Source organism: Phocoena sinus, chromosome 7, assembly GCF_008692025.1.
Source record: "Phocoena sinus isolate mPhoSin1 chromosome 7, mPhoSin1.pri, whole genome shotgun sequence".
Classification (NCBI taxonomy): domain Eukaryota; kingdom Metazoa; phylum Chordata; class Mammalia; order Artiodactyla; family Phocoenidae; genus Phocoena; species Phocoena sinus.
The window spans coordinates 8,932,049-8,946,499 of NC_045769.1; the positions used below are offsets into that span (position 1 = coordinate 8,932,049).

The 14,451-nt window shown below is 43.6% G+C and overlaps 1 protein-coding gene across 4 annotated transcripts in view; it reads right to left on the minus strand.

The window, feature by feature from the left end:
- Nucleotides 1-331: 331 nt before the first annotated feature.
- Nucleotides 332-14,451, minus strand: part of LOC116756459 (nuclear body protein SP140-like protein) — an 87,222-nt gene continuing 73,102 nt past the window's right edge. For all 4 annotated transcript variants that reach the window (XM_032636827.1, XM_032636826.1, XM_032636825.1 and 1 more), the window contains 8 exons: nt 13,932-14,036; nt 12,064-12,206; nt 9,203-9,241; nt 4,379-4,494; nt 2,805-2,925; nt 2,451-2,522; nt 1,763-1,897; nt 332-624 (listed from right to left, as the gene is read on the minus strand). In XM_032636827.1, coding sequence (XP_032492718.1) covers nt 487-624; nt 1,763-1,897; nt 2,451-2,522; nt 2,805-2,925; nt 4,379-4,494; nt 9,203-9,241; nt 12,064-12,206; nt 13,932-14,036 — 869 coding nt within the window. In that variant the 3' untranslated portion in view covers nt 332-486. The remainder of the gene's footprint in view (nt 625-1,762; nt 1,898-2,450; nt 2,523-2,804; nt 2,926-4,378; nt 4,495-9,202; nt 9,242-12,063; nt 12,207-13,931; nt 14,037-14,451) is intronic.

Genomic DNA, 14,451 nt, shown 5'->3' on the forward strand with positions numbered 1-14,451 from the left:
GGGTGTGAGGCCAAAAAGGATGCTATCCAGCATTCAGTAAGGTAATCAGTGACCAGAATGCATGGCACTATATCTTTCTATAATAGACAATAATCAGTAATAAAATACATTGGGAAAAAGGTCACTTTCAAAATAACAAAAAAGTATTAAATACCTGAGAGTAAAATAAGAAATGACTAAGTCCTGTGTGGGGAGGAGAAAAGAAGAGAAAACTTTACTTAAGAACCTAATAAAAGATTCAAAGAAACGGAAGCACATAATGTGATCCTTTATAGAAAGACCTGATATTTTCTTTTGTGAATTTCACCCCAAATTACTTAATAAAATAATCTGAAGTTTAAGATTTTTATTTAGAAAAGTAAATGAGCAGGAATGTCAGTAAAAAAAAGTTTGAAAAAGAAATGTGTTATTCACACAGCAACAGGCAGTTGGTCAGTGGGGCCACAGGCACAATATCGTGTAGCAGTGGAGACTCTGAAGGGGGAACTAGAAACGGGCTACGTTATAAAAGATCGGCTCAAACCGATTGCTGTTTGTACTTATTTCCTGGATGCCAAAAACGTTTTTGAAATCACTCTCAAATTCGGCTTCTAGCTGAAGTCCCAGATTGATGAGTTTCTTGTTCTGAGAAAGCAAAGGCAAAAACAATAATAGCCATAGATTGCTAATGAGCTTACACTCTCAATGTTTTGGTTAATCAGAGTTTTATTTTAGACTATCCCAAATGGTAAGTGAGAATTAATCCAGTTGAGGATAGCTTATGTTTCCTGATAGCTGGATCATTTCTCTTTATCTGGAGGACAGAGGAGCAAAAATGGCGCTATACTGCAGTCTAATTCTTCATCAGAAATTTATTGATTAATTTAAAAAATTCTAGTTATTTGATTTTGAACACAGCCCATATTCCTTGTGACACCATAATAGTACAGAAATGTCTAAGGCAAGTTCGTGGTGCCTTCCTTTATCCTTCATTCCCCACCCCTTGAGGTGATCCTTGTTAACTTTTTGATCCAACACTAGGAAATTCTAATGTAAAGAAATCCAAGATTTTGAAATTTGAGAAATGTGATTTGGTATCTTCCTTTAGAGATGAGAAACACGAGTAGCCTTTAAAATGTGCTTCTAGCAGATGAGAGAATTGGCCTCACTTCTCTACGAGCACCGAGGCCATGAGGGTTCTGCCTATAAGAAACTTTCCATGCTCTGCATCCAGAGTGCAGTACTGGAACTGCTGGAAATAGGCAGATGCCCAGGTGTGGGGAGATCCCTGTCCACTCCTTCCTGAGGGCCCGGATGCCGGCGGGCAGTTACACAGCAACCAACTGCACAAGGACATACTCTGTGCCTCAGCATCCAGTCTCCCTAGGATGGTCCCCAAGTCTGGGCCAAGTAAGGACCTGAGCCTGGGCCAATTGCAGGAACTTCTGAGCCACACACAGTGCTGCCAGGTCTAGTAAAAAAATAAAAAGCACTTCCATTTCCGGTGGAAGGGACTAGGTCTGCAATGCACTGTTATCTATGGGCAAATTGAGTATCTAGAAGGAGTAAATTCTGAGGTCCTAGGGTAATGTTTCCAATGGTACCCCTGGTCTGTTGTTATCTTCCACATCATAGTCCACAGGGCTTGGAGAATACTGCCAGAATTTTTACCTGTGTGGGCTTGCCACATGATGAGGGAAATTGTAACATTGACCTGATACAAGAAGATGAAAGGCAAAATGACTTAATTGAAAGAAAAATAGAAGCAGGGAGAACTGTTTACCTTGCAAATCGCCCTGTAGTTCTGGAAGATGAGACGCATGTCCCGCACAAACTCCTGTACTCGGTGATATATGTTCATCGCCAGATTTTTCTTGATTTTGTTTAACCACATGGGCTTCTCCAGGCCTTGAGATGTCTTTGTATTATGTTGACAAAAGTGCCAAAGGGCATTAGCATGGTTCCAAGTCTACCTTCTACAGATTCCCACAGTTATGGACTGAGTGCTTGTGTCCCCCAAATTCATATGCTAAAATCCTCACCCCCACTGTGATGGTCTTAGGAGGTGGGACAATTGGAAGATAATTAGGTCATGAGGGTGGAGCCCTCATGAATAGGATTAGCACCCTTCTAATAAAAGGATGCCAGAGACCTCTCTCCCTCCCTTTCCACCATGTGAGGACAAAAAGAGAAGTTGGTTGACTGCAACCTGGAAGAAAGCCCTCATTAGGACCTGACTGTGTTGGCACCCTGATCTCGGATTTCCAGCCTCCAGAACTGTGAGAAATAAATTCCTGTTGTTTAAGCCACCCAGTCTATGGTAGTTTGTTACAACCGCCTAAGCTTCTAAGGGCTGATTGAGCTGTCTAAGATATTTATCAACAAGGCAAAGATAATGGCAATGTGTACCCATTGGATTCATATCACAAATTCAACAAATGCCAGGTTGGGGTTTTATTGCTGTTACTTACATAATACGGTTCTGAGGCAAAAAAAGAGCTTTTTGGAGAGCAATAGACCTTTAAGAGGAGGAACTCACACTTCTGCAAAAGATAGAGGAGATTTTAAGTGAAGAGCAGCTTGGAAAGAATGAGCTCTTACATATGCTCAGATAAATGCACAACTCTCCAACCTGCAGACCCCTGAAACAAACACAGAATGGGAATTTTCTGTGGCATACGAATTTTGGTGTCAGGTAATGTGATCAGAGCACAGCAAGCGACAGCAGTTTGCCTTGGGCACCATTCCTCCTGCCCCCTGCAAGATGGTGCTTATTCTCTCGTGTAAACAGAAAGGAGGAGGCTTAGGTTTGCATTTCAACTCACCACCTTCTCTTTAGGTAGCATCAGCTTCTTCAGGACCTCAGATTCCTGATGACATGGTTGGCTTTCTGGGCACCTTTCCTGAAGGTCCTTTATCTTACAGAAGATGCAGCTCCATGGGTTCCTGAGAGGCGGGTGTAAGGTCAGCAAAGGCAGTTTCTCTGTGAATCAACCATTGTTTCTATAGCTGTTAAAGTCCTCTGTTCAGGAATGACTGGTAGTTTCCACCTGTATTCAACTTCTCTCTGACACCCCCCTGCACTAGAGCCCCATTTGGGCTCAACTGCCAAAGACAGCCCTCCCATCAATAAGTGTAGAAGGCTAAGTGAGGTGCCATGGTGCGTAAGGACACTCATTCACTTCAAAACTTAGGTTCTCATCTGAGCCACTGTGAGTTTGGTAATGAATTCTGCCTGCCCGAAACGAGAAGGGGAAATTGGTACCTTAAGTACTGGAGTCTTGGGCCTCGATGAGACATCAACTCAGTAAAAATCAGGAAAACAGCCCTTCTTCTCAACTTTGCTGAATAAGCACAGAGCATAAGCCATAGGCATCGTTTTTTCTGGCATTGCCATCTCTGTGTCTAGAATCTGTGATGCAGAAACTTCTTGGAAAGGAAATCTACCAATAGAGTGCCAGGTATCTTCCATTTGCCCCTAGATCTCCACTACCAGGTTCTCTGTGCTGGGGAGCTCTCAATTCTCAATAATCCGAGACCTGGATACAATGATCCTTCCTAGAGATGTCATTTAACCTCTCTCCTTGGCCACCCCAGTGCTTGCTCAAGGGGCAAGCATTACAGTGTCCACGGTGCAGGGGTGGGGACTCTACATGAGCTCAAAAGAACGTGGGGCTTTCTGCCTCTGCAGATTGCCCAACTGCAGAGGTTTATGCTGAATCCCACGGTGACACATTCTCTGGGACCTACACAGGAGCAGATGAATTACACTAGACTCCTCCCATTATGGAGGGACAATGCTCTATCCTCATAGGAACAGACATAATCCTGGTAGAGATCATCCTTGGCCACAGCGATTCTACCACTTCTAGAATGCCTTATCAATCTACGTGTTGTCTCACGTATCATCACATCTGACCGAAGATACACTTTACAACAAAGGAAATGCAGCAGTGGACTCATACCCGCAGAATTCAGGGATCTTATCATGTACCCTGTGATTCAGGGTCAGATGACTTGATAGACTGCCGTGATCACCTTCTGAAGGCTCATCGCAGTCCCAGCTTTGTCAGCTATGTGATGTTCCCATAGCAGGTGGTATATGTGTTAAACCAGCAGCTAATGTATGGCATCATAACCCCATCAAAGTGCATGGGTGTGGGAACCACCTGAGGGAGGTGGGGGTTACTTCTCTATTATACCTAATCACCACTTGAAGAGTTTTCTTCTCATTAATCTACTGCCGCCAGCACTGTTCTTATTTCTGGATCCTGATGCTTAAGGACTCTTCTTCTGAATCAAGACACATACAACCAGAGAAAACTGCAGGCTGAGTGTGCATGGTGGGAGGAGCTGTACCACAGGAAGGAAGGGCAGGAGGGGGCCAGGTCTCACTAACCTGTCAGCACCTTTAGGTGGGATGTGGCATGTCTCATGAAAGAACCTTGAACAAGTATCACAGGAGAACAGCATGGTCTTTCTACGGCATACCTCGCATTCATTTGAGTTTTCTGGCTAGAAGGGGAGATAATATAGACATCACTGGGATCAGTGAGACCCTAGATAGTCGACACATCGGTACTGTAGAACACACAGCATTTGCTTGTACCAAGGTGATACTTGTAAACCTTTCTCCTCAAAATAGTAAGGAACAATACTGAGTGGAGATTTCAGAAGAAGACATGCTGGTTTGCAGTGAAGCTCAGGAGGAAGTGGCTGTTAGACCTTTAAAGTTTTCTTTATAAAGACAGAGATTCTGACACAGGAAGTCTTGTAACAACAACAAAATAGGATCAATTAAAGATAATCTGAGAAATGTATTATTCTGCAGGCAAAACCTAACTCAGGAATACAGTGTCTTATCTAGCTGTCTACCATGCATCATCTAAATTGCCTCATTGAAGAGTGATTTACTGACAATTTAATTTGACAGAATAAACAACTGAGATATCACTGCATACCATTTTCTTGGCCGTAAGTTCTCCATGAGTTGAAGGGCCTGGGGATGAGTTTCTGTTCTATGGATTTTGTGCCTAGAGGGTCCCTGAGCCTGTGACAGTGCCTCTGGTTGGAAAGACCATGGGCACAGATAACCCGGTGGATGCCAGGGATGACAGAGCTCTTTGACTCTGGGAGCCTAGGGGAAGCTGTCCTATGACTTAGCTTGGCAAGTAAGGTGTGGAGGTGCCATCTCTCAATGGCTAGGGAGTGTGGTAATGGCAACCACTGGAGTTGAAGGCCAAGGCTTTACCCGAATTTTCTGATCCCGTGGAAACCTGGTGCTTTGTCCTGTATAAGGAAGATGGATGGGGCCACAAAATTAATTGGTGCTGGATTTTTCATCAATCTCAATATGTGGGACCTTTAGCCAGATTTTATTTCATTTAGTGAAGTTAAAAATTTGACAGTGTTTGCATCTAAGTATCGTGGAGTAACAAACACACGTTAAAACAACAGAATTTATAGACCAAAATAAGAATTGTTCAAGGAATGAGCCCATTGGTGGGCAAGGGGAATTACATTTTTTCCTTTTCTTTTTGGTGATAATCTATGTGGCAATAACATGTGGATCCCTATATACTACAATTTCTATGCATGAGGGTCATGTGTCTGTGCTGGAGAAATGGCCAGAGGATGGCCACCTGGCCCCTCTGCTGGGCCACCTGAGTGGAAAGAGAACCATGTGGTGAGGAAACATTTCATCCAATGGGTAGCAGCTCTTCATCTAGATGAAGCTATCCTTTCTACAACATGGGCTGGAAGAAGGAATTCACATCCTTGTGTGACAATCTACGTACAAAACAATGCATAGACTTGGGGACTGGCCCACCCAGTGATGGGTAGCTGGGATTTTGGTGGGTGGTGAGGAAATGGGGAGGTGGCAGGGAGTGCCATTCCACCTCTTCCTTCTAGAAACACTCTTTATGCTTTGTTCCATGACACTCCATTCTCTTAGATTTTTTCCTAACAGTTTGCTTCTTTTTTTAAGCTTCCTCACTTGGAAAGTTGGAATTCTGTAGGGCTCTGCCCCATGTTCCCTGCTCATTTTACTCTCCTAGATGGCCACGACTACTCCCGTGACCACACCTACCACATCTGTCCCTAGGCTTTAAGATCTGTGTCTCTGGTCTCTTTTTGAGTCCCTGAGCATCCAAACTCTACTTTCCATCATCTGCAATTAGATGTCTATCATCACGTCTAAAACCCATATTGCCCCCAAACCACAGTCCTTGACTTCCTGTCTTGAATCTGCTCCTCTTTCAGTGCCCCCCTCATCTCACTAAGCAACCCACCATCCACCCAGGAGCCTGGAAGTGAACACGGTTTCCTCCCTTTCCTCACCCCAGACATCCAGCCCATCACCAGTCCTGCTGATGTCATTTTTATTTTATTTTATTATTTATTTATTTATTTATTTTAACGGTACGCGGGCCTCTCACTGTTGCGGACTCTCCCGTTGCAGAGCACAGGCTCCGGACGCGCAGGCTCAGCGGCCATGGCTCATGGGCCTAGCCGCTCCGTGGCATGTGGGATCTTCCCGGACCGGGGCACGAACCAGTGTCCCCTGCATCGGCAGGCGGACTCTCAACCACTGCGCCACCAGGGAAGCCCCCTGATGTCATTTTTAAATATCTCATCTCATTCTTAGTGCTTCTGTGAGGTCAATTGCTTACAAGAATGCAGAGCCCCTACTTATAATACAATATTATGAGCCAAAGCAAAATGTCCTGCTATTTCCAAATCATAACAGAATATCATCCCTGAGCCCAGTGAGCTGAGGTGAATTGGAACACACCTCAATTTGTAAATTCTTTTCATCTATGAATTCAATATAAGAAGAAGAGACACAAAATTCACACATGGGAGGAAATTCTAGGCTGTAAGCTGTATCTTGTCCATGTGCTCCCTTTCAGTAGGAGAGCTTGAGGAATGGCCTGTTAGGGACATCCTTGGGGACATCCCCACATAGGCTTGAGTGGCCCTGGCATGGGGCCATGTAACCGCTTTTCCTTTTTCTCATCCTAATGGATGCTGACCACTATTTTTAGGCTACTGGCTCAGAGTTTCTTATGCCATTTGGTGCTGAGAGGACACAAATGGCAGAAGCCAAGGGGCTGGGAAAGGAAGAGATGCTCTGGAGAGACCCTCTGAGAACTGAGGTGGTCACATCTTAATAGCTGTAAACCCAGAGGGAACGGAGAGAGGGCGCCTGTGATAAAGGGTGGGAGACAGCCAACTCAATTGATTAACCCAGACTGAATTACCCTTGACTCCCTAGGACTGGGCAGAAACATTTTGTCTTAATGAACAGAGCAAATAGCATCTCTTTCTTCAGAAAACCCAGTGGATGCAGAGCTTAGTTACTGAGTCTTTAGCATAAAGTCAGTTGAGCTGGTAGCCCCAGAAACCAGCTTTGTGAAAACCTCGACTTCCTGGTTTGACTGAGATGACCAAGGTCACTGCTGTTGGAGGTCAGGAAAATGGAAGTTTTTCTATTTCCTTTTTTCACTTCACATGTTCTCTCTCACACCCTGTCTTGGAGAGGAAGACATTAACTATCTGACTGCCTTCCCTGAAATCCACACAGCATAGAAACCACTGGTCCATGAACTTCACATGCTACTTTGAAGGAGAGAGAATTTGCCTTCATAGATGGAACTGCAGTCTGCAAAGCCCCTCTGTTGGGGCCGAAGGGCCTCTACACAAAGGAAAGAACTTTCCAGGTCTGCAACCTCTCCCACAGGGCACATCTGCTTCCCAATCACTCTATTCTCTAAAGGGTCATCTCCATAAAGGAAATAAATTTTCCCTTGAAAAAGGACTTAGCATAAGTGTGTGTGTGCATGTGAAGGAGAGGTTTTGTTTTTTTGCTTTACCAGGTGACATATGGCTATATATCCATTCCAAACGGGGATTCTACATTAGGTCTATAATAGGTTAGCTAGAGTGACCATGAGATGTTTCCACTTTGCTCAATTCTTATTTCATTAAAGCTAGAACCCAGAAAAACCAATGAAAATAAAATCAGTGTTGCAAAAGCAATAGTCATTAAATGTACTTTTTTGTGCCTTTCAAAATCATACTTTTCCAGCTCCAACTCCATCTTTTATGTCTAATTTTAAGACAGTATGCCCTCTGTAATGGCCTATATGGGAAAAGAATCTAAAAATAAAGAGTGGATATATGCATGTGTATAACTGATTAACTTTGCTGTACACCTGAAACTAACACAACATTGTAAATCAACTATACTCCAAAAAAAAAAAAAAAAAAAAGACAGTATAGTAAGAGTTCCATTCCGAGAGTGCCTTTGTAAGTCCAGCAAAGTTAGCCTAGGTACCCAACTAACACAATCAGCTATACAGTACTGTACTGTAATAGGTTTATAATACTTTTCACACAAATAATACATAAAAAACAAACACAAAAAGTAAAAAACATTTTATTTTTTTTTTTTTGTGCTACGCGGGCCCTCACTGTTGTGGCCTCTCCCGTTGCAGAGCACAGGCTCACGTAACGTTCTACATTCGGGTCCTGAGCCTCAAAAACTAACAGTGCCTCCTCAAATAAAGAAAATCCCCTTGCCATTTCCTACGTCGTGAATCTCTTCGGTTCTTCAGTTACTTCTTCCTCTTGTCTCTCTCCGTCCTTCCTCTGGGCCTTCAATTCCTGGGTCTTCTTAGCAGTACCAGCTACATCACTGCTGCTTTCACACTTGCTTCAGGACATCCTCAGCTTGAAATAAAGATACTGTACTACTGTACCCTATACGGTCCTGTACAGTAAAGTACACAAAGGCACAGCCACTTGTAGAGGATGCACGCACGTTACAATGTACACTAGACGTGGGAACTAACTTACGTGATTGGACATGCGAACGCACGTTCACATTTTTGAAAGCTCGCAACTTGAAGGTTCGTATGTTGGGGACTTGCTGTATGCCATTCACATATTTTTCTAAAACAAATGTACAAGGTCAATTCTGCCTCATTATCTATTTTTAAGGATTACCCCTGCACCTCTATCTCAAATATTTTAATGCTCAAAGAAGTCCTGGCCTCACACACTGAAATGTTTGGAAGTAGCAAGTGTAAAAGCACCGTATTATAAAATCAAGTTTCAACATAATTGGTTAATTCAGAAACCATAAAATAAAGCCAGAGAGATGGAAAATCAACAGTGGGGTAGATGAGACACGGCCAGAAGGTCATGTGATAATTACCTTCTTTCTTTTTCTTGACGGGTCTAGTAGAAATTCTCTCTGAAAGAAAAATGGGATTCATGCTGTGATGGGTCCTTGTTTCTACTTTGTGAGATCGGTAATTCCACTACCTTCCACTCATGTCCCATTATCAACACAAACTCAAGGAGTCTTCATGGAAAATAACCTCCCTCTCCAAGTCTGTAACATGGTGCTCTCTGTTATCCAGACTCAGCTTTAAAGTCAGCTTTAAAAACTGCATCCTCTCTCTTGCTCTCCTTAGAAAGTTTTGCCAGATTTTCCTTTACAACCGCTTCTACACCCACCACTTCCTTTCCATTCTCCCAGTACCCCTCTAGCTTTTATCTTTATACCTTGCATACTATAGCTCCATTGGCACACGCCTGGTGAGTGATTGACAGCTGGCAGGCCCCATCAGTGGCCTTGGACACACAAAGGTATCCCGGCCTTTGGGGAGACAAGTGGGAAAACCTGGCATATAGTGGGGTAAGGATGATAAAGTGTAAACTGTGCTCTCATGGAGTATTTTGGGATCCAGAGATGGGTGAGTATAGTAGGCTAAATAATGCTCCCCACCGACCCATGAATTTGTTCTAATCCCCTGACCCATGAATGTGTCAACTTACATGGTAAAAGGAACTTTACTAATGTAATTAAATGAAGGAGCTTGAAATGGAAGATGATTCTGATTATCTGAGTAGGGCCAATGTAATCGCAAGGGTCCATACAAGAGGGAGTAGGAGGGTCAGAGTGAGTAGTAGGAGATGTGTTGACAGAAGAAGAGGTTGGAGTGATGTGAGGAAGGGGTCACAAGCCAGGAAATGAAGGCTGCTTCCAGAAGCTGAAAAAGGGGAGGAACACATTCTCCCTGGAAGAAGGCTCCAGAAGGAACCACCCCTGCCGACACCTTGACTTGAGTCCAGCGAAACTGATTTCATACTTCTGGTCTCTAGAACTGTAAGATGATAGATTTACATGGTCTCAAGGCACTAAGTTTGTGGGGATTTTTTATAGCAGCGATAGGAAACAAATTCAGTGAATTTTAAAGGACTTCAGCAGAGAGTGTGCTGTTTGAGCTGGGCCTTGTAGGTCGAATGGGGTGGATCAGGCAGAAAGGTGGTAATGGTCATTTGAGGTCTCCATGGGTTAAAGCACTCTACCCTCTAATCCATCTTGCATTCCTTGATCAGATTCATACCTCTAAAACACTCTTTCAACTTCGTCAATCCCTAACCCAAACCTCCCACAATTCCTCCATGATTAAATGAAGGGTTCAGCCTCCTTTCTGGGGCCGCAGGACCTCCACAATCAGCCCAGCTCATGTATTGAGTCTTATAACCCACAACTTCTTGACACTCATGGGGAGGATTTTCATGCCATCCTTTCTATATAGAATTCCTCATGACATTTTTGCTTGTCAGAACTATTCTTCTTTTAAGACCCAGCTCAGTGCAAACTGTTCCATGAAACTGTCCTCAACCTCAAAGACAGAAATGAACTTCCCTCCCCTAAGCTTCTGCCTCTCTTCCTGCCAGAGAATCTCATTATGGCATCTATGAGCTGTGCAATCCTATGTTTATAAACGTGCAGCCTTCCTCCTGGTTAGGGGCTGGGGGCCACACCTTACAGTCCCTGTGGCTTCAGATGTATTCAATAAATATTTGCTCGTCATTAGAGTGGCACGAGGAAGGACCATCTGGGGCATGTGACAGAAAGAGTCAGAAGGCATGGGTTCATCTGTGACAGAGACCTGGCCCGTTTAGTCCACATCAGGGGGCCGAGATGAGGACCAAAGATATATATATATATATATATTTTTTTTTTGTGGTACGCGGGCCTCTCACTGTTGTGGCCTCTCCCGTTGCGGAGCACAGGCTCCGGACGCGCAGGCTCAGCGGCCATGACTCACGTGCCCAGCCGCTCCGCGGTATGTGGGATCTTCCCGGACCGGGGCAGGAACCCACGCCCCCTGCATCGGCAGGCAGACTCTCAACCACTGCGCCACCAGGGAAGCCCCAAAGAGATATTTTTAAATTCATTTAAAAATATTATTTTTCAAGAATGAATTTCAGATGGCTATCCAGAAAACACTCATTCTGATGTATTATTTTCAGATACATCGTTCTATTATTGTTACTTTCAACATTGGCCCCCTCCAAAAGTCTAAGACCCTCCCACGCCAATTTAGTTTACTTTCCTGTGACCAAATTACCCAGTGGCAATTATTAGTGGCAGTGCCAAGGCCACAATTTACTGTCCTACCTTCAACAATATAAGAGTTTGAATACTATTCAGCCATAAAAAAGAACAAAATGTTGTTATTTGCAGCAACATGGACGGACTTGGAGGGCATTACATTAAGTGAAATATGTCAGATGGAGAAAGACAAATATTGTATGATATCACTTATATGTGGAATCTAAAAAACATAACAAACTAGTGAATATAACATAAAAGAAGCTGACTCATAGAGAACAAACTAGTGGTTACCAGTGGGGAGGTGGGGAGAGGAAACATAGAGGTGGGGGAGTGGAGGTATAAACTATTGGGTGTAGGATAGGCTCAAGGATGTATTGTACAACATACAGCCAATATTTTGTAATAACTGTAAGTGGAAAGTAGCCTTTAAAAATTGTATAAAAATTAAAAAAATTTTTAAAGTGTGAGAGTTTATGCGCTTAGAGGATTAAGCTGTAATGTAAGCCAGCAAATGTAACAGCCACATGGAATGTTAGTGATAATATATGCATTGCGACCCAGGCAAGGGGCGTCATGATGGCTTTCTGGAAATTCTGCTAAAGCTGGAAGTTGATGACTTGTGGCACTAAATCCTTGATTGTAGCACTTTGTCACTAGAATACCTGAATCAAGGTTTTCAGGGGCCATCCCCCGCAGCGCACACTCAGCTTCCAGTTCTTGGATGCTTCATGGTTTCCTTCAATTTCAAATTCCCTGAGGGTGAACCACTTTCCATATGCATCCTGTATACACTTCTCCGAGGTGCCTGTGAGACCAAGACAAGCTGAGCTCCCTTTGTGGCCAGGGTGTGCCCCCAACTGTGAATACCCCAGAACTTGACCTCCCGCCACGTGAATCTGGGCTACTCGTTTTGGGTTCATAATCCACAGCAGGATAGCTGAGTCCCCTCTCTGGGGCTCTACAGCAGTCCGAAAGGCGAGGGCAGGAGCAGACGTCCTGCCCTGTGTGCATACTCTGACCCTCGTGCAATGAGAAGGACAGTGATTACTACCAACATTCACTTTAAAAAAATATTTCACTATATTCAAAAGAGAAAAAAAATGGATGACTCTAAAGAATAGGCAAGATTCGTTCCCTTCCCTTCTCTGAGACCCGGGATAGAGCCAGGCTGAGTCTCTGAGGCAGCAGATGAGGTCACACACGGGACAGTGTGGCAACCGTCACCACAGCCATGTCTGCCTTGTCCTGTACAAAAGTTGATCAGCCAGTGAATGGCAATCAATTATTGCAATAACATTTTGGGCTCATAGCTATTTTATGTTAAAAGCAATTGTAGAAATGTTATCAAGTGGGAAAAATTAAATTATATATATGCTATACAATCATTGGGAAAACATTTATTTATACTTTTCGGTACCTAAAGAACCATATTTTGGGAGGAGGGAATCAATTATGGTAGAAGGACATTTGTACTGTATTTTAACAGTGTAATTTGCAAACTTTTCTATCTGTTATCTTGTTTTTTTCTCATAATAATATGGTGAGGAAAGTTTTATTATTATTTCCATTTTGTAGAGGACAGTTCAGGATGAGAGAGACTTAGTAACTTGGCCCATACAAAATAGACACTCTTGGCACAGCTGAAACTCGAATCCTGGTCTTCTGAGTCTAAATCTTGTGCTTCTCCCAGTTAGCACAAGGCCATACAGATGTTATAAGGGAATGTGGCTGTGAAGGTTGCTGTTGGATTTCTCAAATGTGTACATCTTCCATCCTGTTATTGAAGCACTTGCCCCTGTATTGGGTGCTGGATGGGCGCCTGTGGACCTTTTCCTTGGGGGAAAGTGGAGATGGCCTGGTAGGCTAATGTTTATTAATTTTAAAAGAGTGGGAATGCCATCTTTCCTCCAGCCTATCTGGGATGCTGTGTGGAAAAGAGCTAACAGAACAGAACTGAGGCTGCTTTCTTTAGAAAATCTGCTTGCAAGGTTGGCGCTTGGCTGGTATCTGGGAACTTGGATTTGGGGAGGGGTCTCACCACTCCCAGAACTTAAGAGTAGCTCACTGTGCCTTAACTGTTTATACAAACAGTATGGTTTATGTGAACACCTGCCTTCCGTCTGGGAGTTTGGAATTTTGGCATGTGCTGGGCAGAGGGTACTTATGTAACTAACCCCTGATAAAAACCCTGGACTCTCAGGCTCAGGGCAGCTTCCCTGGCAGACAACACTTCACATGTATTGTTACAATTCATTGCTGGTGAATTAACTGTGTCCTGGTGACCCGACTGGGTGAAGACTCTTGGAAACTGACACCTGTACCGTGGGCCTTTTCCCTTTGCTGATTTTGCTTTGTATCCTTTCAATTTAATAAATCACAGCCATGAGTTCAACTATATGCTGAGTCCTTTCAGTCCTCCTAGTGAGGCACCAAACCTAGAGACCCCCAATACAGGTGTCTACCCCCTGTATAATATATTATTCACACGGGAGTTTTCCAGTTGAAAAATTTAGAAGACCACGAAGCCCACCTTTTTCCATTTTCTCCTTGTATAAAATCCCCTTCGCCTCACCACAAGTCACAGGAAGTTCAGGAAGCTGAAAATCCACATTTGTTTCTCTGGGAATTCTTGGACCTGCAAGGAAGCATTGGTTTCTTCATTCCACCTTGCTCTAAAATTGTGTTCCGTCTCTCCTCACCCATCTTGAGATCCTTCTTTATGACTTAAAATGTAATGGAAGGATTTCCCCCATGAATTAGGTACATTTCTAGGCAGGTTAGGTACATAAAGATAACGTCACCCTCCACCACCATCCTCTAAAATCCTACATACAAACCTCTTGTGGAAGGATCTGATTCCCAAGCTTGCTGGTCCCAACTACCTATTGCATGATAATTTTCCTCCTGCTGATTTGAAGGAAGATTTATAGTCATATTATTGCTTTTAAGTTATGCAGATGGAGAAAAAAACCCTCAACTTTTAATTTTTTCTCCCCATTTGAGGGTTCACCTGGGGAAAAAAGGAGGATTGCAACGGGGCCCCCAGCAGG